The sequence below is a fragment of the Cervus elaphus genome, chromosome 17, assembly GCF_910594005.1.
Source record: "Cervus elaphus chromosome 17, mCerEla1.1, whole genome shotgun sequence".
Classification (NCBI taxonomy): domain Eukaryota; kingdom Metazoa; phylum Chordata; class Mammalia; order Artiodactyla; family Cervidae; genus Cervus; species Cervus elaphus.
This window is the reverse complement of record NC_057831.1, coordinates 26,692,511-26,718,841: the sequence shown is the minus strand read 5'-3', so window position 1 is coordinate 26,718,841 and position 26,331 is coordinate 26,692,511. Positions and strand designations below refer to the sequence as shown.

General features: G+C 37.7%; 1 protein-coding gene across 1 annotated transcript; it reads right to left on the bottom strand.

The window, feature by feature from the left end:
- Positions 1-13,969: 13,969 nt before the first annotated feature.
- Positions 13,970-25,905, bottom strand: LOC122673434 (alcohol dehydrogenase 1-like). The gene is made up of 9 exons (XM_043871226.1): positions 25,817-25,905; positions 23,400-23,498; positions 22,282-22,420; positions 19,561-19,648; positions 19,184-19,403; positions 18,729-18,989; positions 17,002-17,137; positions 15,339-15,477; positions 13,970-14,172 (listed from the first exon to the last, which is right to left on the bottom strand). The coding sequence occupies exons 1-9, from the start codon at positions 25,832-25,834 to the stop codon at positions 14,148-14,150; spliced, it is 1,125 nt and encodes a 374-aa protein (XP_043727161.1). The 5' UTR covers positions 25,835-25,905; the 3' UTR covers positions 13,970-14,147.
- Positions 25,906-26,331: the final 426 nt, after the last annotated feature.

Below are 26,331 nucleotides of genomic sequence, written 5' to 3'. Positions count from 1 at the left end.
AGAATTCCTGACGGAGTCCATGAAACAGTTAGTAGAAAGAACAGTGAAGTGTTTAGTAGAGTTTCTTTGATGACCTCAGCCCTGGCTGCTGTGTTCCATCCTCTCCCAGTCCTTCCACTTTGCAGACTACTTCAGTAATCTGGGTTAGGTGAGAGAGAACTGGGCCTCTTGGGAACTGTCTCACATGTTGGGGAAACTGGACAGACACTCACTCCCACGCTCTCCCTTTCCCCTTTAAGAGAAGTTGTCTGTCACAGGGTCTCTCCTAGCAGCAAACCGTGCTGCCTCAAGGGAAGAGTAACGCAGACAAAGTGAAATCTTCTATTTCCCCTCTTCAACGTGTCTGTTCTTAGGATTTTTTGCTCCAAAAATGTGCTGGAACTTCTTTGCTGGACTCAGACTACCACAAAGGTAGTCTCAACCCTGAGTGGCCACCAAAACCAGTGTTCTGTGGGAGGATGATGGTTAAAATGTTCTATTCTAACTGATGTCATCTAACTGATGTCACTCCCAGACAAATCTCTTTTCTGAGCTTAACAGTCCTACTTATTTTTTTAGTAGTTGCCCTAGTGTTCGCAATATACATTTACAGCTAATACAAATCCATTTAAAAATGACATTATACTGATTCATGGGTAGTGAGTACCTTGTAATAACCAAATGATCCTAATTCTTCCCTCGTTTCCCTTGTATCATTGCTGTCATGTATTTCTCTTATACATAAGCATACAATATATATATACAAACACACATAATTGAATACATTTTTTCTACTATTGTTTTGAACAAACTATTATCTGCTATTTCATTTTAGAAAAAGTAAAATGAAAGCTTTTACTTTTCCTTTACTTCTTCATTCTCTTTTGCTGTTTTCTTTATACAGATCTGAGCTAGACCTATATAATTTTCCTTCTTTCAGAAGAATTTCTTTTAGCATGTCCTGCAAGGCAGGTGTCCTGGCAATAAATTCCATCAGTTTTTTGTTTATCTGAGAAAGTTTTTATTTTCCTTCAAGCCTTTTCTGTGGATGTGTTTTCTTTGAACTTGTGTATGTAAAGTGCTAATTAGATGGATTTTCCAGTTTCTTTTTTCAGGAGCTTGTTGTATCTTGTTTCCTCTGTTGTCTGTGTAGCTCTGCAGGTTCTCTGATTCTGCAGTAGCAAGCCACTGTGTTCTCCCTGGTCCACCAGGCAGCTCCCCTATCAGGGCCCTGAATCAGGCCAGAGAGATTACAGTTGTGGACCCTCCTCTGAAATGCCTACTCCTGGATGCACACTCTGTTCCTCACCTTCTCTCTCACTCTGAGTGAGAAGAGACAAAAATTGGTCCATCTGGCAGGCTACTCTCAGAAAAGTTGGTATGAGGGTGGCACACTCCACTCCTTTCCCTTCCTCCTGAGGGAGAAGTTTCTGGTTGTGCACCTTCTCTCCATTGAGCAAAGTTGTGAAATCAAAGTGTTAGTCACTCAATTGTGTCTGACCCTTTGTGACCCTATGGACTGTAGCCCGCCAAGCTCTTCTGTCCATTGAATTCTCCACACAAGAATACTGGAGTAGGTTGTCATTCCCTTCTCCAGGGGATCTTCCCAACCCAGGGACTGAACCTGGGTCTCCTGCATTGCAGGCAGATTCTTTACGATCTAAGCCACCAGGGAAGCCTGAACAAAGTTATACTGATGCTTTAAGCTGCCTGCCACCCAGACCCCCAGATCGACACATTGTGCTGATTCATCTGCCCCCTGATTGAGAGGTGAGGAGAGACAGAAATTAGTCCTTCAGGCAGCTCTCAGAAAATCGAAAATGTAGGAGGCATGTTCCTCTCATCTCTTTCCCTCCCTCCCAGAGAAGTCTCAGGGTGAGATGTTTATCCCAGAGAGGCAAAACTGTACCAACTAGGCCTTCCAATTTTCTGTTGTGCTCAGCTGCCTCTGGGCCTCCAACCTATGGTGGTTCTGCCTACAGCTCTGCCAACAGTGAAAAGTGGGGCAAGACAGAAACCAGGGCTCTGAAAATGTGGTGTTGACTCTGAAAAGAAGGGTTCACTCTCTCTTTTCTACCAAAACAAAAGTTGCAGGTTGGGGCCTTTCTCCCTTGATACTGAGCTATGTTAGCTTGGGGGTGGAGCTGATACAGGTAAAGTGATGTTACTTTTCTTACCATTTTCAGTGCAGCTGTTCTTGGTTTTGTGTTTGCTTGTGGTACTGCAACTTCTTAACTGGAAACTTGAATTCACATAAAGATGTTTGGGTTTATGTGAAAGTGCAAGTGTTAGTTGTGTCCGACCCCAGGGACTATAGCCCAACAGGCTCTTCTGTCCATGGAATTCTCCAGGAAAGAATACTGGAGTGGGTTGCCATTTCCTTCTTCAGGGTATCTTCCCGACCCACGAATTGAACCCAGGTCTCCTGCATTGCAAGCAGATTCTTTACCATCTCAGCTACCAGGTTATATCATTACTAAATTGGTGTTTCTGCAGGGAAAGGAGGACTAAGACTTCCTATTCAGCCATCTTGCTGGTCTTACTCTCTGGGATTAGTTTTTCATTGGTAATCCCAGGGTTTATTTTCAGTTTTATGTTGCAGGTAATATGTAATTAGGTAGAATGATCTTCAGATTTTGCCTTGGTGTCTAATAAGATACTTTTACATAGCTAATATCTGAGATGTTATAGAAAATGTGTTAGTGATTTAAAATACTAGTTTTTAATGTATAAAACTCAATTTTTGCTGTTTGGATGGTTACATAGGAGACATTATAAGAAGCACTTGATAAAGTTCTTATAAATAGTGTTCAAAAAGAGCATTCATATTTTAAAAATATATAGCTACATAAAACTAATTCAATGTGTAGTCACACTTGATATCTGGTACCCTTCCTCTGTTTCTAAAACCAACAGTCAGTAGCATTGAATAGTTTGGTTGCCTGAAATGCAAAACCAGTGCCCAAACTAATCTTCTCCACCAGCCTCTGATGAATGAGAATTTGAAGTTCAGAGGCTTGAGCCAATCCTTCTCCTGGGAAGTTTTCTCCTCATTGATTTCAGGTGCTGATGAGCCCAGTGGAAGCACGAGGTGCTCTGAACTTGAAGATGTTGGCTGGGCACATCCCCCCATGTTCACTGGTGTACACGTGGAACATGTGACCCGAGCACTCAGAAGTTACGTTGTCCAAATTGTTTTGCTGGATGAACCTGTATCATCAGCAAAACCACGACCACTTGGACTGACCTGGCATTGTCAGTTCATTGTATAGAGAATGAAACACTGAAGCACTCAGGCATGCACAACAATAGCTCTGTAGTGTGCAGACAGTTCACCATTTTTATGCCTGTACTTTCCTGTCAGGGAATACATACTGTGAACATTCTTGTGCCTCAAAAATGTTAAAAGTCTTCCTCTGAAAATAAATCAACTACTTCCATCCAATCTATCTACCAAAAGGGAATTTGTTTTTCTGCAATAACATGTAAGCATACAGTAACCTACCTGAAAAGAAGGTATACTCTCTCTACCATCAAAGAGGAAGCATGAGAATATTGTTAGTTGAGCAAGAAGAGGAAATGAAAGGTGATTATAAGTTTGAATTGATTCATAAGATTAATAAAATTATTTAAATACCACAATTCCATATAGTCAATCCATCCATTAGCTTTTAAGGTTATAGTGGCACATGATCACACAGCCATCTCTGCTATTTTAAAGTTAATCTTGGCAAATAGATTTCAGTAGAAATAAAATTTGTAATTATTAAAAAGTTGATCTTTATTTAAATTTTCTTCTTGAAGATCATGGAAAACTATACCCAAGAGTGACACCAGTATCCAAGGCATGGGATAGGCATCACATATGTTTTGTTTGCTCTATCCTCTATATCTATTTGAGTGTGTCTATACACACACACACACATAACACCTATGTGAGCACAGGTGCGTGCATGCTCAGTTGCTCAGTCATGTCCAACTCTTTGTGACCCTGTGGACTGGCGCCCACCAGGCTTCTCTGTCCATGGTATGTTCCAGACAAGAGTACTGGAGTGGGTATTTAGCATATAGAAGGTGCTACATTCATATGCTGAATAAATGAATGTATGCTGTAGTGATGTTTTCTATTGGTAATCTAGTTTAATGCTAGAGGCACAGACTTGGGAAGTGGAAAGACCTGAGTCTGCAATCCATTTCTGCTGTTAACTAATTGCTGACCTTGAACAGTATTTAATTTTCCAGAGCTTCTGTTTGTTCACATGTAGAAAAAGGAAAACTTACATAATAAGGCTTTTGTCAGGATAACTGGAGGGGCCTATAAAGCACTTAGCATACTGTCTGAAACCTCAAAGCATCCAATACGTGGAAGCTACTATAAATATTGAATGAAGCTCTTCTGTAGATAGTACATGCTTCTAGAGACTTAGAAATTTATTAAATTTTTTTGTAGAGAAAAGACTTCCTAATCATACAGATTGGAGATGGGGAAGTAGGATGATTTGAGTTACTGTTATAAGTTCCCTCTATTTTTCAGAGAATAGTAAAGGTAGTTTATAAGTACTTATATTAAAATGTTTAGTATAACTTCTAAACTAGTAGACAAAAGGAAATGGTGTGAGGTATTCAAAAAGAAGGAATAGCATAGAGAACACAACAAAGAAAGAAAGCATAAAAATGAGGAAGAAATAAAATCAGGTATATCAGTAATTATAGTAAGTGTAAATAGATTTAATTGTCAGTAATTCAGTCAGACCTTTCTTGTAACTTGCTGTACCAGGCATGTGCGAGGCCCAGTGTGTAGAATGGTAAGTAAAAGCAATGTGATGAGGATGCAACCTCTCTGCATCTCTTGTATTGCCTTTCCTGTGTATTCATTTCATTCTTAGCTCAGTTGTTTTTGCTTCCTGGAGCTGCTCAGAAGTGTTCTACCAACTTAGCAACCCTGGCAGAAATAGCTGAGCTCTCTCTCAGAGCTCCAGTGGAATTCCTCCAACAGAGTCTCAGGAGCCTGGCTAATGCCAGAAATCATACTGGCATGAAAAAGAATCTAAAAGAGTGGAAAAGAATCTGAAAGAGTGGGTATACGCATATGTATATCTGATTCATCAGATATAGAGAGGGGCATGTTACTTCAGATGTCTACTGACAGATGAATGGATAGAGAAGATGTGGCACATATAGACAATGGATTGTTACCCAGCCAGAAGAAAGAATGAAATAATGGCATTTGCAGTGACATGGATGGACTTAGAGATTATCATACGGAGTGAAGCGAGTCAGACAGAAACAAATATTTAGTTATATCCCTTATATGGAGAATCTAAAAAAAATGGTACAAATGAGTTTATTTACAAAACAGAAAAAGAGTCACATATGTAGAAAACAAGCTAATGGTTACCAAGGAGGAAAGGGGGAGAGGGATAAACGGACACATTGCTATACAGAGGGGCTTCCCTGGTGGCTCAGAGGGTAAAGCATCTGCCTGCAATGCGGGAGACTCAGGTTCAATCCCTGGGTCAGGAAGATCCCCTGGAGAAGGCAATGGCAACCCACTCCAGTACTCTTGCCTGAAAAATTCCATGGACAGAGGAGCCTGGTAGGCAACAGTCCATGGGGTTGCAAAGAGTTGGACACAACTGAGCAACTTCACTTTCACTATATATAAAATAGATAACAAGAACCTACTGTGTAGCAGAGGGAACTACTCAATACTCAGTGATGACTCCTATGGGAAAAGAATCTGAAACAGTGGGTATACATATATATCTGATTCAATCTAAAAGAGTGGATATATGTATATGTATACCTGATTAACTTTTCTGTATAGTAGAAGCTAGCACAACATTGTAAAAACTATACTCTGATAAAGATTAATTAAAAAATAAAGACCAACTGGTGCTTTTGCCAATTTGAATGGCAAGTATATCCCAGATTGGCTCAAACTTCAAACATCTGCAACACTTGCATTCTAAATAATATCTGCTAATATGATAAGTAGTGAAGTAAAATTTGATAATTTCTGTGGTTGTTGCTGTTGTTCAGTCGGTAACTCATGTCTGACTCTTTGTGACCCCACAGACGGTGGCGTGCCAGGCTTCCCTGATAATTTCTAAATTTAACTTCAAAAGAAAAAAAGAGAAGTTAAACATTAGGTATGTGCTGTGGACATCTGTAGTGCCTGAATCCTCAGTAATAGGTTCTTTAGCACAGGATCCACTTTCTGGATCTCTAGACCTCTTCCAGACTTCTATACTCTCTCCAATCTTGATATAGCTGGATTTAGAAAATAGGTTCAGAATAGTTTCCATTATAATTTTGAAGTCATTGTTAATATTTTCATATCACTAATGAAGCTGATGAGAAGTATGAAGTCATTCTGATTTAAAATTTTTATTTATTTACTTATGAATTTATTGTCATAATGTGCTTTTTTCTGAAATATTTTTTAAGAAAATCTTTCTGCTTTGATGTTCTGAAATGTCACAATAATTCATTTGTGAGTATTTTTTCATTAATTGTTTTTGGTACTTGATGAGGGATTTTTTTTAGTGTGCAAAGAGAAGTATTCTATATTTCCAGATCTTGGAACTTTTCTATTACTTTCATAATTTCCTATTTGCTTCATCCCTGTTTAAATTTCAAGTAGTCATATGTTTGATATTATGTTTTTCTCCTCCTAGCTTTTTTTCCTGTTATCATTTCTGTGGGGTGTTTTTGTCTTCTCTTTTTTTTTGAAAGCTTTTCTTCTTAATGCCTTAATTATTTTTATTAAAAAATTTTTTTAATCTTTGTTACCTTCTAATTACGATAAACCTATTGACTTTCAATAATACTGGATTTTTTTTTAATTTTAAATTTAATACTTAAAAGGAAGTGATAAAAAGAACACAAATATAGGCTTCTAGACATCCAAATGAGATACGTTTGTTGCTGTTTAGTTGCTCAGTCTTGCCCAACTCTTTTGTGACCGCATGGGCTGTAGCCCGCCAGTCTTCTCTGGCCTTGTAATTTCCCAGGCAAGAAAACTGGAGTGGGTTGCCACTTCTTTCCTCAGGGGAATTTTCCTGACCCAGGGATCAAATCTACGTCTCCTGAAATGTCAGGCAAATTCTTTACTACTGAGCCAAATGAAACACATAGAGTTTGTAAAATGTCTAATTTTTACCAATCTATGCATTAGAAAAATTAGTTAGAATAACTGGTTTTCTAGTTTAAAATATTGTCAAGTTGTTCTGAGGGCTAACTACCTACGTACTCAACATGACATTATCTTCTTTGCAAAAAGAGTCAAACTATGTGTGACCTTGGGCAAGTCACCTAATGTCCCTGTGTCTCTTATTTTTCTCATTTGAAAAAGGGGGCTAGTAACACCCTCCTCTTTATGTCCTTATTGTGGTTTAAATATGACCAATTAAGTTGACAGCTGCATCTTTTTGTGTGTGTATGTAACAAAATAAAGAGAAAACCTCACAGATGCAGTGGCTTAAAACAACACCCACTTATTAGTTGACAGCAATGTGGGTCAGAAGTCTAGGCAGGCTCAACTGGGTCCTCGAAGGCCAGCATCAAGGTGATTGGCTGGGCTGGGCTCTTAATCTTTAGACTCTGGGAAAGAATCTTCTTCTAAGCTCATTCTGTTTATTGGCAGAATTAATTTCCTTGTAAATGTAGGACTAAGGCCTCATTTCCTTGATGGCTGCCACCCAGGGTTCACTCTTGGTTCTCAGAGGTTAGCTACAGCCCTTGCACATGGCACCTCCATCTTCAAGCCAGCATCAGTGCATTGAATCCTTATGTTTCAAATCTCTCAGATTTCTCCCTCTGTTTTTAAGTGCTCTTGTAATTAGATCAAGCCAATTTAGATAGTCTCGTTTGGCCAGGTTAACATAAAGAAAGAAAGTGAAGTTTCTCAGTTGTGTCCAACTCTTTGCGACCCCATGGACTGTGTAGCCCACCAGGTTCCTCTGTCCTTGGAATTTTCCAGGCAAGAATACTGGAGTGAGCTGCCATTTCCTTCTCCAGGGGGTCTCCCTGACCCAGGGATAGAACCCGGGACTCCCGCATTGCAGGCAGATGCTTTACCATCTGAGCCACTAGGGAAGCCCCTAGTTATTCATGTAACATAATCATGGAGATAATAGTCATCTAATTCACAGGAAATCTTGGTTGAGTATGGAAGATGTTTTGGAATTCTGCCTGCCACAACTCCATTTACCAGTGTGCCTGGATATATATTACAAATAACTGCTTTCTCCTTACCCCTTCTCCATCCTTGCATTCACAGCACGTCTACCTGATTGACAGTTAAAGCAGCTATATCAAGTCATTTATTGTAGGTAATCCAGTGTGGTTCATCTCACTTTTTCTGTGCCTGTTTTGTGCTAAGTACTTCAAAACCACCAAAAGGAAACTGACAAAAGTAAATTCTTTTTAGGAAGCAGTTCTACAAATGATTTGATTTTTTTCTTTTTTAATATTTGAACATTTTATTTTTCATCTATAGTGTAACTTTATCTTTTCACCTTATTTGCATTTTATAGTGAAGTAGATTTACAATGTTGTGTTAGTTTTAGGTGTACAGCAAAGTGATTCAGTTACACATACACACATATCCATTCTTCTTCAGATTCTTTTCTCATATAGGTTATTACAGAATATTGAGTAGAGTTCTCTGTGCTGTGCACTAGGTCCTTGTTAATTATCTATTTTATGTATAGTAGTGTGTGTATGTTAACTCCAAACTCCTAATTTATCCCTCCCCTAGTCTTTCTCCTTTTGTAACCATTATAACTGCTTCAATTTTAATAAAGAGAATATATTTCTGAACTGGAAGTAAAAAGGTCTGAACTGTGTTGTACAGACTCACTTTGAATTAAATTTTCCTGTTATAAAGGGTTCTTAACTTTCCAGACTTCAGTCTTCTTGTCCTTGAAATGAGGACATTGGACTGTAGTATCTCCTTTAACTTCCAGTTCTAAAAATTCTATGCTTCTATGTGGTTTTTTGGTACAAGATTTTCAGTTATTAGACCCAGAATCCTGAATGTGTTCGTATTCATTCTTCCCACACATACACTGATCACCCAATCAAGAATATTTTTCTCAGATATTCTCTGGTACATCACCCTCTTTTATTTTCTTTATAACTCCCTTCATAACCTGTTCATTTATTTATTCACTTGTTCATTCTGTCACTCCCCATATACCTGGAAAATAAAACTTGGGATCTTATTTTCCTTGTTGATCACCATGTCTCCAGTTCAAGAACAATGTGGCATATGTATTTATTAGGCATATGGCAGATAAAAAAACAGAATAAAAGATAGATTTGGGAAATATCTGAGTTACTAGTATTGGTTTATTGTTTAAAAACCACTTTTTTCTATGAAAATTTATGTTCTGTTTTAATAATTGAAAACATGGTAATAGTTCAGCTATGACCGGACTTCAGATATTGTCCCTCCACTTCAGAAAAAGTGGCCTCCTCATGTCCATGGATTTGTTAATTCATTATTGTAAATAACAGTTGATCCTCTACTGTGAACAAGATTCTAAGAGAATCACTCAGATAACTGAGATATCTCAGATAACTGAGATAGTTATTTAAAAGGCAAACAAGATAAGCAAGTTTCCTATTCATTACAGGCACATCCCCAGGTTTTTTAAAATTGGGAACTTGAGCCAATATTAGTATAACATGTTGAACATTGGCTTTAGTTACTTGTATCATTTAAAGCTATGCTTTGTGGGGTATATGAGCTCCACTGGTTAATGAAATCAACGCATGTTCAGGTCCCTTCCATTTAGAATACTTCACAATTTTTATTTTTTAACAAAGCTACATTTGACTATTCAATTTTCTTTTGTTTTATGTCTGAAACTTTCAAAAGTCAATGTTATATTTAGCAGAGTCTCATAACCTAAAGATATTATTTAGCTGTGGTTCAAGGCCAGTTCATGTACTGTTGAAGCCTGGCTTGGAGAATTTTGAGCTTTACTTTGCTAGCATGTGAGATGAGTGCAATTGTGAGGTAGTTTGAGCATTCTTTGGCATTGTCTTTCTTTGGGATTGGAATGCAAACTGACTTTTCCAGTCCTGTGGCCACTGTGGAGTTTCCCAAATTTGCTGGCATATTCAGCGCAGCACTTTCACAGCATCACCTTTCAGGAGTTAGATTTCAAGGCCATGTATATTTTGAAAATCCATGTACTCACTTGTGTTTTTACCTCACTTCTGTATATTTCAGTTATGCATGCTTATACTAAAAATTCATATTAGTACATAAGAAGTAAAGTGAAAGGTAAAATATCTTCATCGTTCTTACAACCCAGATTAGAGGAATGAAAAATAGTTTTGTGAGATATTAGCTAGCTGGGGGGCTTCCCAAGAGGTACTGGTGGTAAAGAATCTGCCTGCCAGTGCAGGAAACTCAGGAGACATGGGTTTGATCCCCATATTGGCAAGATCCCTGGAGAAGAAAATGGCAACCCACTCCAATATTCTTACCTGGGAAATCCCGTGGACAGAGGAATTGGTGGGCTACAGTCCATGGAGTTGCAAAGAGTTGGACACAACTGAGCACACACATAGAGATATTAGACAGCCAGTTTATGGTGCAGCTGAAAACACCAAGAATTAACAGTACTTCACAGGTTTACTATAGTCATAGAATATATTGACAAGGAGAGAGGAGGCAAATCTGATTAAAGTCATATATACTGTTTTCTTTTCACCTCTATTCAATCTCTATATCAATTGTGAGAAGTAAGAAATGAAAGTTAGCTAGTTGGGTCTCACTTGTGGTTTTCTGTCCTGTGAGCTTGGGAAGAATGCCTGGACAGTCAGGAGTCCCATATCCATATACATATCTGCATCTATGTCCATATCCATATGTACTTAGGTTGCATTTTAAAAGCAGAGCTGCTGAAACATCAAGCCTCAGTTCTTTCCTTTTTTTAAACTCACAGCATGAAAAAGAATCCCTGACTGCCTGTTCCTTCCATTCTCTACTGTCCCATTTCCTTCACAGTCTGAAATGAATTCAGTCTATCTTTTCACGGTCTACTCAGTTTTTGGAGCTTTTGTGTCACAAGATCATATCCATTGTGCTTTTCTCATAGCAATTTATTTATACCACAAATATAGAAATAATAATAATAATAATAATTGGGCTTCCCTGGTGGCTCAGATGGTAAAGAATCTGCTTGCAATGCAGGACACCAGGTTCCAACCTTGGGTCAGGAAGATCTCCTGGAGAAGGAAATGGCAACCCACTCCAGCATTCTTGCCTGAAAAATCCCATGGACAGAGGACCTGGTGGGCTACAGTCCATGGGGCCACAAAGAGTTGGACACAACTGAGTGACAAACACTTTTACTTTCACAATAATAAATATTAAGTAGCCTTATTATTTATGAACTCCTTGCTAAATGGTAATAAAGAAAAATGACTTAGAGCACAGCCTTTATATTGCTTAGACTTCAGTCTTTGTTTTGTCACATAGCTTTCATAGTGAGCAAATTAATCAGTCTCTCTGTATATTAGTTACTTCATCTGTGAAATGGAGATAATATTCCCGAACACATAGAGCCAAGATGAAGATTATATGATGATCGTGAAGTACTTAGCACAGTGGCTGGTATTTAGTAAGTACTCAGTTATACTCTGGTGGCTTATTTAGGAAGTTTATATAACTCTCTGACCTTCTAGCATCCATTGTATATAGTGGATAAAAATTGAAATCATCAGAAAGACAGCGGTTAATCTTTACCTTTAAACATAACAGTGGACACAAATTCTCATCCATTTTAGCTTTGTTCTATCATCTCTTCTTCCTACATCTTCATTATTCTGAGGCTTTCTGAATTGGAGGTTCTCAGAGAATTATTCTCCTTTCCTTCTGCTTCTCTGCCTTCTTTATTTCTGAAAATAATCTTTGTTTTAGCCTAAAGCATTGAGCAAAACTTCTTAACTTTTCATGGATTTTTTGTGATTTATTCTTCCAAAAAAATTCATTGAGCACTTACTTTGTACCAGATACAGGGAATACAGATATGATTTGCCCTAAACAGTAAACCAGGAGATACTCTTAATAAAGTGTGATGGTGCTATTGTGATCTCACAAGAGAAATAATGACCCCCTAGCACTCTGACTTCTTGAAATCTGAGAAAGATGCCATGAAATTAATAATTCTTTGTCCATTTTATTTCAAAAGCAAACAAAATATAAAACCTACTCAACTGTCCTGGGGGGATAGAGCATGAGACAACTGGCTACAAAAAAAGCAGAAGTGAATGTGTGAAATAATGTTTTCACAAATAAATAACTGGAGACATTTTGAAGACAGTGTCAGAAATAGAAGGAAACACCCTAAAAGCTAGGAGGTAGAAAAGAGATATTATGAAAGCTACAGAAATATGCCTAACTAGGACTCCTTTTATAGAATTGTCCAAAGATCAATCACAGAGGAAAAGACTGGTAAGAGGCAACAAGGACTTTCCTAGTGGTCAGGTGGTTAAGACCTCATGCTCCCAATGCAGAGGACAAGGGTTCCATCCCTGGTTAGGGAACTAAGATCCTGCATGTTGCACCATGCTCCCAACAAAAAGAAACAAAAAAAGAGGCAGCAACAATTTTGATGCAATAGAATCAACATAAGTGTCTCTCTAATAGTGTCTGGGGACAGTGAGGTTCAGGAAAAAGCCTTCCATCTAAGTGCATCTTTCTCCTGGCCCTGCTGTGTGTTTCATGGGGTTTTTGTTTTTGTTTTTCTTTCCAAGCTTCTGTTCAAGTATAGAAGTCTTCCAGCTTGGGGGACAGTTCTTGGTAGCTGGGTATTTCCAACCCCAAGCTTCTGATACAACTCTGGTATCAGCTCTTTTATTTTTCCAGTTGTATTTTGTTAAGAATACATTCTGTTACTAATTTTTTTCCTCATGATTTTAGGTCACATTGATAGCTTTTATCTATGTAACAAAGTAGTTATTTTATTCTTTTGAAACTCAATTTCTCCTAGCCTTGTCTTTCTGTTTTTCAGAATGTTTGAATTCTATAATTTTTATTCTTAAATTCTTGGTTTAAAATTTCTTAATTTCTTTGCCTTATCTTTTCCTTTTTCTTAGATCCCAATTATTCTATTCTTTAAAATTTTATACATGTTTTCATTTTATTTCTTCATTTATACATGTGATCTCCAGTTTTAAAAATCATCTTATAACATTACTCTTCTTTTCCCACTTGACAATGTAGCAGCTGATACTCAGAGAGGGAAGGGTTTGTTAAGGTGACAGAGATAGACTGGCAGGATTATATTTAAAGTATTCACTTAAGAAAAATCTTCATGTGTTTTTTTAAAATTCTTGGACCTTCCCTCATTAAGTCAGCTGGACATTTTGAGCTCAAATCTCAGAAAGCGATATTACAAATGAAACAAGATTATAAAAGAAATTTTCCTTGTGATTTCTTTGTTTCAACAGCAAAAGTTTAAGGAGAATGTAAATGACTGAGGAAATAATTATATTTGTTTAGTGAAGAGAAAAAGACTTGAAAAGGAAGTTATGAGGTCCTAGGTGAGTTTCTCTTAAAGAGTCCTACACATGCTTCCTCGGGGTGCAGGTGGCAAGATTTCCCAGATATGCTTGTATGTTTGAAAGCAGATGGGAACTGTGCCTCAGCGTGTCGTGGGCATTGTAGGCATAGGATGGTATGAAGACCCCAGGATAGAAAATGGCTCACTGTGTCCCGAGAGAGCCTTCCAAGAATTTATGAGACCCCATGTGTTGTAGAAACAGCAAAATCATGTAAACCCTGGAGTGGTGTGAAAGATATAGAGAAATCTGTATATTGAGAATAGGAATAAGGGATAACTCAGGGACAGCTTTCGTGGACTAATGACAGAGATCATTGGGTTGATGGACATATCACTATTATTATAAATCAAATCCCACCATCCCTTTTTTTAATGTCATAAAATGAATTGTATAACATCTGTTCTCTAAGAGGTTATTTTATTATAATTAAATTCAAGGTGCACTTATTTCATTTTTACAATCAGACTGCATTTCCATATTTTTGCTGCTCTTTTCACTGCACTGGAACAATCAGGGAGGTGAAACAGGAAAGGAATAAACTCCCAAGGATATCCTTGCACCTTTCATTATTTGGGATCTCAGAACAGCAGAACACAGCGGATCCTGAAACATAAAAGTGTAATAATAAAGCAACTGAATTCCTTGAGAAACAGTGATATCAGCAAAGCAATTATGCACTGTATTGAAAGACTTAGTTGCCTATCCCCACCCCACTCCACCTTCATCTAGTTTACCTATAAGAAATATAGGATGGGGTGAAAGCAGGATCCCAAATCAGCTATAACAGGAAGACCCCAACTTTGAGCACCATTCCTTCTGGCTACTTAATCACAAAGACATCCAAACCCTTTGCTACAGCTTCTGATCAGCTCCCATCAATCTTAGAATCTAATACCATGTCTAAAAGGATCCCTTAGATCCTTTCTGTTTGTAGTGTGTCTACTACCTGCTAGATCCATTCCCCTCCTCTATTATTTGTTTCTAAAATTTTAGATGAGTTTTCTTGGCTCTTCATTCTTGATTTAAATGGGCTGACATGCTAGGTCTAAACCAACAAGGTATATAGCAGGCTAAAATTTAAATTCCTATCTTAAAATAAAAAGAAATCATAAAACAAACAAATGATATAGGTAGAGAAGTGGGGAGAGAATAGGAAAGAGAGATGTTCTTAAGAACCAGAATTAGAAAGTCAAAGAATTCATCACAGAAGTAATTTCTCATTTACTCCTTGTTACTTGCTCCCCACTGTCCCCAGAACTCAGGACAGTCCTGGCAAAGAGTGTACCATCACTCAACATGCATTGAGTGCATACATGAACACAGTGAGTAAACACTTCATCCCTAAAAGTATGCTAGCTGGAGCAGACTGACATTTGTCAGGAAATTATGTAGAAAGGCTTTGTGCCCTAGGTAGAGTCTGAACCTTTGCCTTGAAGGTCCTTGTAAGATTTTATGATGCCAGTAACATCAGCTTATTTATTCTAGATTATTTCTCTAATCAGAAAAATAATGCATAATTGACTGATGTGGAGTAGACTGCCTCCTCAAACATTTCTTTGAGATAAGTTAATACAGGTCTTTCCCGAAGAGGAACTTGCAGATAAAACCTTTTCTTATCCTTGTGACAACAGGAAATAGGATAGAGTATATGAAAGATATTGAAGGTCTTCAGGTAGTCATCTTTTTTTCACAAAACCACTTAGGAATGTTTGAGAAGTCATTTTTTCTGTGAGTTCAGGGTACAGAAATTCATCAAAGAAAACACTCACGTTTTTCCAGCATGATACACCTCGAAAGCTTTGTGGAGTTGGTCAAAAGGCAACTGATGGGTTATTAATGGATCTATATTAATTTTATTTTGTAGGTAAGCAGTCACTAGTTGGGGAAAACAGTCTCTGGTTTTATAATCTGCAAAATAAAAATAAGTAATAAGATTTGAGAAATATCAAACTAACCAAAAGAAAAATCAGTAAGTTGTGGAGATGGGTAAACTATTCTGAAAATTTGCCATTGATGAGTTCATTTGTACATCAGAAGTTGTTGGCTTTTGTTGCTAAGTGTGGCTGCTACAGACAGTTCTGTTACCTAGAACACCTTTGGAAAAAAATTGGGTCAATATTCACATGTTATTGGGTTAAAAACTAATTAAAAATAAAGTAGCAGTCTCCAGCCCACCTCCTGGGTTTAACATTATACAACTATTTCCTCATCTCTCTATTCACACACATTGAGATGGCATGGGAACTTTTGATCAGAGCAATGGATGGAGATGGAAATATTAATTTAGTAAAGCTATTAGTCAGTACTGCTCAGAAATAAGGGCTCCTATGGGAAGACAAATATCAGTGCCAAATACCAAGTTGGTACATGTAATTATTCAGAAAGCCTTGCTGTTAAAATAGCACAACAAACTTTGAGTCCACCAGTGCAGAACTGAACTTAGCTGAATTATTCCAAACACTGGGAAAACCCAGAAACTATTTTGTAGGAGATAAAAAATTTTATTTAAATGTAAAAAAAAAAAAACCTATTTAATTAAATTGGCTAAAATTGATCTGCAAAATATACCAATTCATTGGAGGGGAAGTCTTTGAAAACTTATACCATTATAGGTCTGTTTCCCCAAGGAGGAAAATTTTGAATTACATGTTTCTACAAAGTTGAAAGTGAAAGAGGAGAGTGAAAAAGTTGGCTTAAAGCTCAACATTCAGAAAACTAAGACCATGGCATCTGGTCCCATCACCTCATGGGAAATAGATAGGGAGACAGTGGAAACCGTGTCAGACTTTATTTTTTGGGGCTCCAAAATCACTGCAGATGGTGACTGCAGCCATGAAATTAAAAGACGCTTACTCCTTGGAAGGAAAGTTATGACCAACCTAGATAGCATATTAAAAAGCAGAGACATTATTTGCCAACAAAGGTCCATCTGGTCAAGGCTATGGTTTTTCCAGTGGTCATGTATGGATGTGAGAGTTGGACTGTGAAGAAAGCTGAGCACTGAAAAATTGATGGTTTTGAACTGTGGTGTTGGAGAAGACTCTTGAGAGTCCCTTGGACTGCAAGGAGATCCAACCAGTCCATCCTAAAGGAGATCAGTCCTGAGTGTTCATTGGAAGGACTGATGCTGAAGCTGAAACTCCAATACTTTGTCCACCTCATGCGAAGAGTTGACTCATTGGAAAAGTCCTTGATGCTGGGAAGGATTGGGGGCAGGAGGAGAAGGGGACGACAGAGGATGAGATGGCTGGATGGCATCACCGACTTGATGGGCATGAGTTTGAGTAAACTCTGGGAGTTGGTGATGGACAGGGAGGCCTGGCGTGCTGCGATTCATGGGATCGCAAAGAGTTGGACAAGACTGAGTGACTGAACTGAGCTAAACTGACAAAGTTGAAAGAGGTTTCGTGAAAGCAAAAGCAACTGACTTACCTCCTAAACACGCACCCTTCAGTGTCCGTCCAGTGAAAACTGTTTGACCAGAAAGGGAAAACTTTAAATTTGGTGCAGACACCCCAGTGATTATACAGACACCATGGCTCAGGTTGCAGGAGTCCCAAGCAGCAACCTGATAATGAGAATAATGACTGTAAGTAGATGCCCATATGTAAGTAGCAACTATCTGCAGTGTTGGAAGGAATTGTGGATTCCTAGATTTCAGACCTTTTCCTGGGCAGATGCTACTTACTTTGAGCTCAGCTTTCAACACTGCCAGTGATGGAATCCCATTAGAGAACCAGTAGAGTTTAGTGGTAAAGAGTTTAGAGTAAAGTGGCAAAGACCCTGCTGCCGTGTGACTTTAGGCAAGTTACTTAACCTCCCTATGTCTATTTGTAAAAAGAAGAATAATACCACCTATGTCATAGATTTGTTATAAGGCTTAAGTGATTAAAACATTTACAATGTTATCTGGCACAGAGTAAGTACTGTGTGTTTATTTAATAAAATTACCTGCCACTTCAAAGACCACACACACTATTATTCTTTGCCTGACCTTCTCACTTGTATGACACTGTTTAGTTCATTTATATTTAAACAAAACAAATATATACATATGTGTGTGTGAAGCTTCATTAAAAAAAAATCCAGTTTTTTAAGGGTGTAGAGTATACTTCAGGTCAATCTATTTTACTTCTTTTCTGGTTCTTAACCTTCTATCTCTCCCCTTCCTGCATTTTGCCTGTCTCTTTCCTGTTACATCAGTGCATCTACTTCCTTCACCCTTTGATCATGTACGTTAGATACACTCTGAAATGAATCGAATGCCTAATTCTTTCCTCTATTCTGTCAGTTCCAAGAGTGTAGGGTCTACTTTATTCTCCCTGAACTTAACATACTGGTGCATAGGCTCATTTTTCAAATGATGAATGGTTCTGAAACAGAACACACAAGAATATCATATGTGAATTACATAATGTTGATACTTAAATATAAAAACATGTTCGTGGATAAAGAGCTAGGACTACAGGAAAGGAAATAGTGCTTATTTAAACTTCATATATTATAGTATCATATCTTTAAAGTATATATTGCTTTTATTTTTAAGATGGATATTTTAGAGTGACTATACATTCCATTTTTAGGTTTGGGGTCCACAGGTCCAAAACATGTGTTCAGGGGAGTTTTATACATAGTGTGTTCCCACCCACTAAGCAAGCATCTATAGACAAAATTCATTTTACTGTGTTTTCCATTTTGCAGATATTGCATTTTTTACAGATTGAAGGTTTGTGGCAACCCTGTGTTGAGTAAGTCTATCAGCACATTTTTTCCAACAGCATTTGCTTCTTTTTTGTCTGTGTCACATTTGGTAATTCTCACAGTATTTCAAACATTTTCACTATTATATTTCTTATTATGATATGTAATCAGTGATCTTTGTTACTATTAAAAAAGATAATCACTCTCACTGAAGGCTCAGATGATTAGCATATTTTAGCAATAAACTGTTTTAAAATTAAGGTGTGTACATTGTTTTTTCTTAGACAAAATGCTATTGCATACTAATAGACTACAGTATAGTATAAATGTAATTTTTATGTGTGGTGGAAAACCAGAAAATTACTTGACTCATTTTATTACAATGTTCACTTAATTGTGCTGGTCTAGAACCAAACCTACAGATCTGCTTCTACTCACTGTGACCCGAACCCACACACCATGGTTTCTGTGAGTCCGATGGCCTCAAAGGCAAAGTCAACACCGGTGCCTGTCATCTCCTTGACCACCTCCTGGACGGGCTTCTTGAGATTCGAAGGGTTGAGAAAATCTGTGACCCCTAATGCTTTTGCCCGAGGAAATTTTTCCTCGTTGATATCAACTCCAATGATTCTAGAAGCACCAGAGGCTTTACAGCCCATGACAATAGCTGAGCCGATTCCTCCAAGTCCAAAGACCACACAGGTAGAACCAGGAGTGACCTACAAATTCACAAGTCATGTTTGTGTTAGGAATCACATCTGGACACTTGTATAATTAAGAAAACAAACAAAAACAACCATTGAGGCTTTTGGAACTATAGACCCCAGTTGAAACATTTGGACTGTTTTGGTCTTGTTTTTATGTTTTCTCGGCAGATCACTGTAACATACTAACACACAGCTGTTTTCCTCACCTGGGCAGAGTGAACAGCAGCCCCGTATCCTGTAGGCACCTCACAGCTTATGATACAAATTTTATCCATGGGAGCAGCAGCATCAATTTTTACCACCGAAATCTCAGGCACAACAGTATATTCGGTGAATGTACTTGCGCGGAAACAGTGGTAGATCTTTTCTCCTTTGCAGGTAAACCTGCTTGTACCATCCAGCATTAATCCAGAAGAGGGCAGAAGGCTGTTCAGCCATGACACGGACGGGCACAGCAGCAACCCAGAAACACAGAGTTGTAAGGAGAGAAATGAACACCTTTAGCTCCAGGTCAGTGCTTGCACAATATAAGCGATTTAATAAAAAGTGACAAGATAAACAAAAGATGGGCAAATCTACTAACTCTTGCTTCTCACAGAAGTTTCCCTTGGGATGCAAGCAGGCGCTGCATTCTCTACACTGTGGAAGAGGAAGTGTGAGGACTTTATCTCCTATATATAGGGAAAAAAAATCATTAGTTTAAAATATTATTGAAACACAATAGTGCGGTGATAAAAACTTCATTGAATGATTTGATAACTTGCTGCGGACAGATTATGACAAGTATAACATATCCCATGGCTATTTTGGAGGAAAAATCCTATAACCTGGTTTCAGAAATCCCATTATTATTTTGGACAAATGATGGAAATATGGGGATATTCCTTGCTGGATAGATAATTGTAGGTCTGCTTTTACTCTGGAAATAAACTAATAAAACTGGGAATGACCCTTAGAGATGTCATCTATTCTAACCTTTTGGTTTTCCTTTGAGAGATTTATGTCCGCAGAGGTCGTTACCTGCCTGAAGCTGGATAACAGCAGAGACCTTTCTATTGAGCCTACCTGCCCCATGATGGCACATAGACCCACAGCAGGTCTATGACATGTTTTCTTTAGGGGGCTGTGGTTCAAGATATTCTCAGTTCAGAGAGTAAAAGGAATAGCTTTCTTTCTGCAGAGAGAGGCTGCTCCTGGAGCGCTTACTACAGAGGGTGGTTTTTTAGGTTGCACAGTTCTAGAGAGCATACTGATTATGTGTAGGTCCAATAATTAACCCTCCTGGGACCCAGGGTTACAGGCTGGGAAGGTGAAGAGAATTAATGAACACAGTCTGAGGAACCAGAGATCAAAATGCCAACATTCGTTGGATCATAGAAAAAGCAAGAGAATTCCAGAAAAACATCTACTTCTGCTTTATTGATTATGCTAAAACTTTTGACTGTGTAGATCACAACAAACTGTGGGAAATTCTTAAAGAGATGGGAATACCAGACTATTTTACCTGCCTCCTGAGACATATGTATGCAGGTCAGGAAGCAACAGTTAGAACTGGACATGGAACAACAGACTGGTTCCAAATCGGGAAAGAAGTACATCAAGGCTGTATATTGTCACCCTGCTTATCTAATTTAAATGCAGAGTACATCATGTGAAATGCCAGGTTGGATGAAGCACAAGCTGGAATCAAGATTGCTGGGAGAAATATCAATAACCTCAGATATGCAGATGATACCACCCTTATGGCAGAAAGTGAAGAGGAACTAAAGAGCCTCTTGATGACAGAGAAAGAGAAAAGTGAAAAAAGCTGGCTTAAAGCTCAGCATTCAAAAATTCAGATCATGGCACCTGGTCCCATCATTTCATGGCAAATAGGTGGAGAAACAATGGAAATAGTGACAGACTTTATTTTCTTGGGCTCCAAAATCACTGCAGATGGTGACTGCAGCCATGAAATTAAAAGATGCTTGCTCCTTGGAAGAAAAGCTATGACCCACCTAGACAGAATATTAAAAAGCAGAGACATTACTTTGTCAACAGAGGTCCATCTAGTCAAAGCTATGGTTTTTCCAGTAGTCACATATGGATGTGATAGTTGGGCTATAAGGAAAGTTGAGTGCCGAAGAATTGATGGTTTTGAACTGTAGTGTTGGAGAAGACTCTTGAGAGTTCCTTGGACTGCAAGGAGATCAAACCAGTCCATCCTAAAGGAAATCAGTCCTGAATATTCATTGGAAGACTGATGCTGAAGCTGTGGCCAATACTTTTGCCACCTGATGCAAAGAACTGACTCATTGGATAAGACCCTGATGATGGGAAAGATTGAAGGCAGGAGGAGAAGGGGACAACAGAAGATGACATGGTTGGATGGCAGAGGATGAGATGGTTGGATGGCATGAATTTGATGGGCTTGAATTTGAGCAAGCTCTGGGAGCTGGAGATGGACAGGGAAGCCTGGCATGCTATAGTCCATGGGGTCCCAAAATATTGGACACAACTGAGTGACTGAATTGAACTGAACTGATACACACATACTTATATGTATTTGTATAGGCTTATAGGATCTTAATTCCCCAATCAGGCATTGAACCCAGGCTGTTGACAGGACAGCATGGAGTCCTAACCACTGGATTGCTAAGAAATTCCTGTAGCATAGTATTGTGTGTGTGTCAACTGTATTTCAATAAAAAAGGAAACTGTGAATTCTGCAGTTATGTCGGAATAAATTAACTTGCCAGATTATAAAATTTCCCTTTCTGCTGACAAATAATTCATTAGAAAAAAGTTTTTACTGACATATATTTGATAAACAAAATTGTGTGTAAGTTTATATTGATTTGATACATTTATATTGCAATATGATTGCCATTTTCATATTAGCTAACACTTCTTTTATTTTTTATTTTTTAGCTAACACTTCTATTGTGTCATGTAATTATAATTTCTTTTAGTTTCAGTAACAATTAAAATCTAGTGACTTAGCAAGCTTAATGTTTATAATATAGTTTTATTGTTTGTTTGGAAATAATACAAGCAGCCTCTGCTCCTAGGAGATTATAATCTATTTAGAAGTACACTGGTCCTATCTCAACTAGTTACTTGGCTCAGGCACTGACACTCTGGATTGCTAGCGCTGACAGTGGAGAAACTGTGTGACCCTTGGAATCACTGGATACATTTACTACCACGATATGTGATTAGGCAAAACAATTTAGAGGCAAACCAACTTATTTCTCCTGTAAATATGCTAATGCATTTTGGTGGTGGGTTGTTTGTGCAGAGGTTTTTGTGGCCCATTTCCTACCTGGTTTCACTGAGCTCACTCCTTCGCCAATACTCTCCACAATTCCAGCTCCTTCATGGCCTGGGATGAAGGGATACTTCACTGTGATTATTCCTTTTATAGTATGATCATCAGAACCACAGATCCCTGTAGATGTCATCTGGGTAGGAATTAAGTGGCCAAGGATAAATTAGTTGGGAATTTTTCTTTTGTCTGAGACTTATTATGAATAATTTTTTTACATGAATGACCTCATTTGATCCCTATAATAATATTCAGAGAAACACAGGGCAGGTCTAATTACTCTGGTGGCTCAGAGGTTAAAGCGTCTGCCTCCAATGAGGGAGACCCGGGTTCGACCCCTGGCTCAGGAGGTTCGATCCCTGAGTCGGGAAGATCCCCTGGAGAAGGAAACGGTAACCCACTCCAGTATTCTTGCCTGGAGAATCCCATGGATGGAGGAGCCTGGTAGGCTACAGTCCACGGGGTCACAAAGAGTCGGAAACGACTGAGCGACTTCACTCACTTAAAGATGTGGAAAAGGAAGATTCGAAGATTTAAAATGACTCGCCCACTCTCATGGTGCACGTTCAGATCTGGAAATAAACTAGGTCTTTTGAAATCGACTCTGTACACCCTATGTCATCAACTAGTTTGCAATATTAGAGTCTATTCTATCCAATGAAGGATTTTTGACCACGTATCCATAGCATCACCATTGAGAAACCAAACATTTTAGCCCAGTATTGTGGAATGTTTTCCCAATCCTCTGGGAAAACTGATTTTAAACTAGCATATTGAAAACATTAAGTTAGTAATGTAAAATGAGTTTAACTGCTGCAAGATTTAATTGGCATTGAGAAGTTTTAAAACTTCTCAGTTAATAGCCTAAGTTTTCTTGTCTGTGGATAGACTCAATCCACTCATATTGATCATAGAAATGAAACATTTCCTGTAGCATAGCCACTGTATTACTGCTCTGCCTGGAATTCAGCCAGAAAGCATACAGGCAGGGATACTGACTAGCTGTTTCAGTATCAGTAGTGGGAGTGCTGGAACACTGGGAACAACTTTGATACATGAAATAAGATTTCCTTACACTTGCCTTCACAAGTACAAGTTCAAAGATTTAAATTTACCTTAATACGAACTTCCCCAGCCTTTGGTGGCTCAACCTCCACTTTCTCAAGTGAAAGAGAGTTCTTTTTCCAGGCAATGGCTGCCAGGCATGTGATTGTCTGTTGACACAAGGACAATAAGATGACATCATTTAGCGATAACATTTAACTTCTGATCATACAAATGACACTAACTTGCTGCAATTTGTACCAATAAGAAAATCACACAAAAAAGAAAAAAGATCATTGCAATTTCAGACATAAGCTGGTAAAATTTTAGCATATTTCTTTTGAGTCTCTTAAAATAATTTTTATATGGTAGAGATCATGTCTTATGAGCAGTTTCACATTTTAGGGTTGTGTTTTTTGCCAGTGAAAGCCACCATATATTGAACATTTACTGTTTGCTTGTTCTAAAATGTTTTCTCATGATTTCAAAATGCTTTATAATTTTAAATAGCTGTTTTATATTTCATCATTTGAATATATCCAAATATTCTTAATCAGCAACTACCTTAATCAAAAGAATCATTTCCTTTGTTTTGACCATTATAATGTATATTGTTTATAACTTTGACTTGCCTGGTTTCCTTAAGTAAGAATTACTAGGGGAAGGATAGAGACATGGTTAGAGTGAAACTGATTTCTAACTAACTCTCCAGAAAGTTTGAATGATTTGGCACAACTCCTTGAACTATAAAGCAATATCTATGTCATCATTTTTCCTACTCTCATTAGCATTGACTGTGGTCATTAAAAACAAAGTGACTGTCAGAAAAAGCTAGCTATTTATTTTTATTAGTATTTTTCAATATTAAGAATGTTGAAATTTTTTATGTTTATGTTAGTCATACATATTTTTTGTGTATGTGGAGTGTTTGGTTCCTATATTTTGCATAAGCATCCACTTGCATCTTGGTATTTTTTTTACTAATCATTTGATCTGTTTACACATAAAAGGAGTGACTGGCAGTCTACTAACTTGTCATATATGATTTTTCCGTCTTGATTTTTGACCTTTATTTTTTATGAAGCTATATGTTCATATATACATGCATAACACACACATTTTAAAATTTTGACTCATAAAAATATGTTTTCCTTTATTATTTAATCCATTTCTGCGCTTTGAGAATTCTCTCCATTCTTGTCGTTCAGTCACTCAGTCGTGTTGGTTCTTTGCGACCCTGTGAACACGGCAGCACGCCAGGCTTCCCTGTCCTTCACTTTCTCTCCATATAGAGACCATTTGTCACCCTATTTCTAGAGTTTTATAGTTTGATTTTTAAATATTTAACTCTTAAATCTACCTCAAATTATTTTGGGTAATATAAATTTATAGAATCTAAGTGAATTGTCTCAGCATGAACTCCTGATGAATTTTTCTTTCATTTATACTTAAATTAGCACCTTTACTATATAAGTTCTTCAATTTACAAGTTTCTTTTTGGAAACATAAATCTATCTTACTGTCTATTCTTGCACTGACACCTCAGTGAATAACTTTTTGATATTTTTAATATCTGGTGGTACTAGAGTCCTTCATAATTTTATTGGTGTTTCATTGGCAAGTTTAGTGCACTAGTAACTGTAAGACATTATGAGCTGAGTAAATTACGTCTTCGAGAAACTTAGAAATCAATCGAGGAGATAATACATGTCTTGTAACACAAAGAAAAGGGGAAAATGCCACAAAAGAAGTTCAAATAAAAGCAAGTAAAATTATATACTTTATGGAAAACTTCTCCTATTTCAGAAGCGATACACACTCAAGGCAAAAACTTGGAAAACTCAGATAAGTGTAAAGGAGGGGAAACTTCAAGCCCAGTACCCAACTATCAGCATTTTTAAGATTTTATAAACAGATTAACTGAAGCATTTTTTAAAAAAACTTTTATTGGAGAATAATTGCTTTACAACATTTGCTGGCTTCTGTCGAACACCAGCAGGACTCAGCCTCAAGTATACACATGTCCCTCCCTGTGGGACTTCCCTCTTGTCTCCCACCCCATCTCATACCGGTCAGAACGGCCGTAATAAGAAACCTACAAACAATAAATGCTGTTGAGGATGTGGAGAAAATGAAGCATTGTTTTTAAGAGTATGACACTGGAAGGAACATAACATCTAATACTAGGAAACCGACTAAATAAATAACTAAAAGCAGCATAATTATCTCCTTGGAATGAATTGCTTTGTTAAATGATAGGCGCATTTTTAAGGCATTTAATACATTATCAAACTATCACCCAGTAAGTTTCTTTCAATTTATTTTCCTAACAGTAGTGCATGAGTTTTCATAGATGGGAAAACATTGAGTAGTATCCACGAAAATCTTTGACAACCTGTTTGGAGAAAATGTCTTAATTTTGTTTCAAAGTGTACTTTTTGGATAAGTAATAAAGATGATATAGACCTATTTGAAAAGTAGCACTTACCTTTCCCAAGGTGTCCATGATGAGTTTTCTGTTTTCCTCGGTGTCTTATAATGTGCCAAAGAATATCAGCTCTTTGACTCTGCTCCTGGGGAAACTGGACTATTTATGAGCTGAGAGTAATTAAAAATAATGACATAACGACACAACCACATGGGGAAACCAGAGAGGTAAGTGGTTGGCAAATATGTGAAATTGTAGGACAGCAAGGAATATGAGAATGATTCAGGAGGGCGTCAACAAGGATGCTCTACTGGGGAGAAGCAGTTTGAAGAGAAGCTTTAGGTGAAAAGGCAATGAAGTGATTATAAAAAAGTGAATAAACTAAGAGAATGATCAGCTCATAATTAGTTAATAAGAATTTCTGGAGTATCAATTAATACCAGGTATTGCTAGACACAGGTGATACCAGTATAACACTGGGTCTCCAAGAGTCAAAGAGATGGAAAAGCACAGGTAATAATACAATATATGTTTAAAAGTTGAGAGATAAGTGATGACAAAGACATGACAAAGAC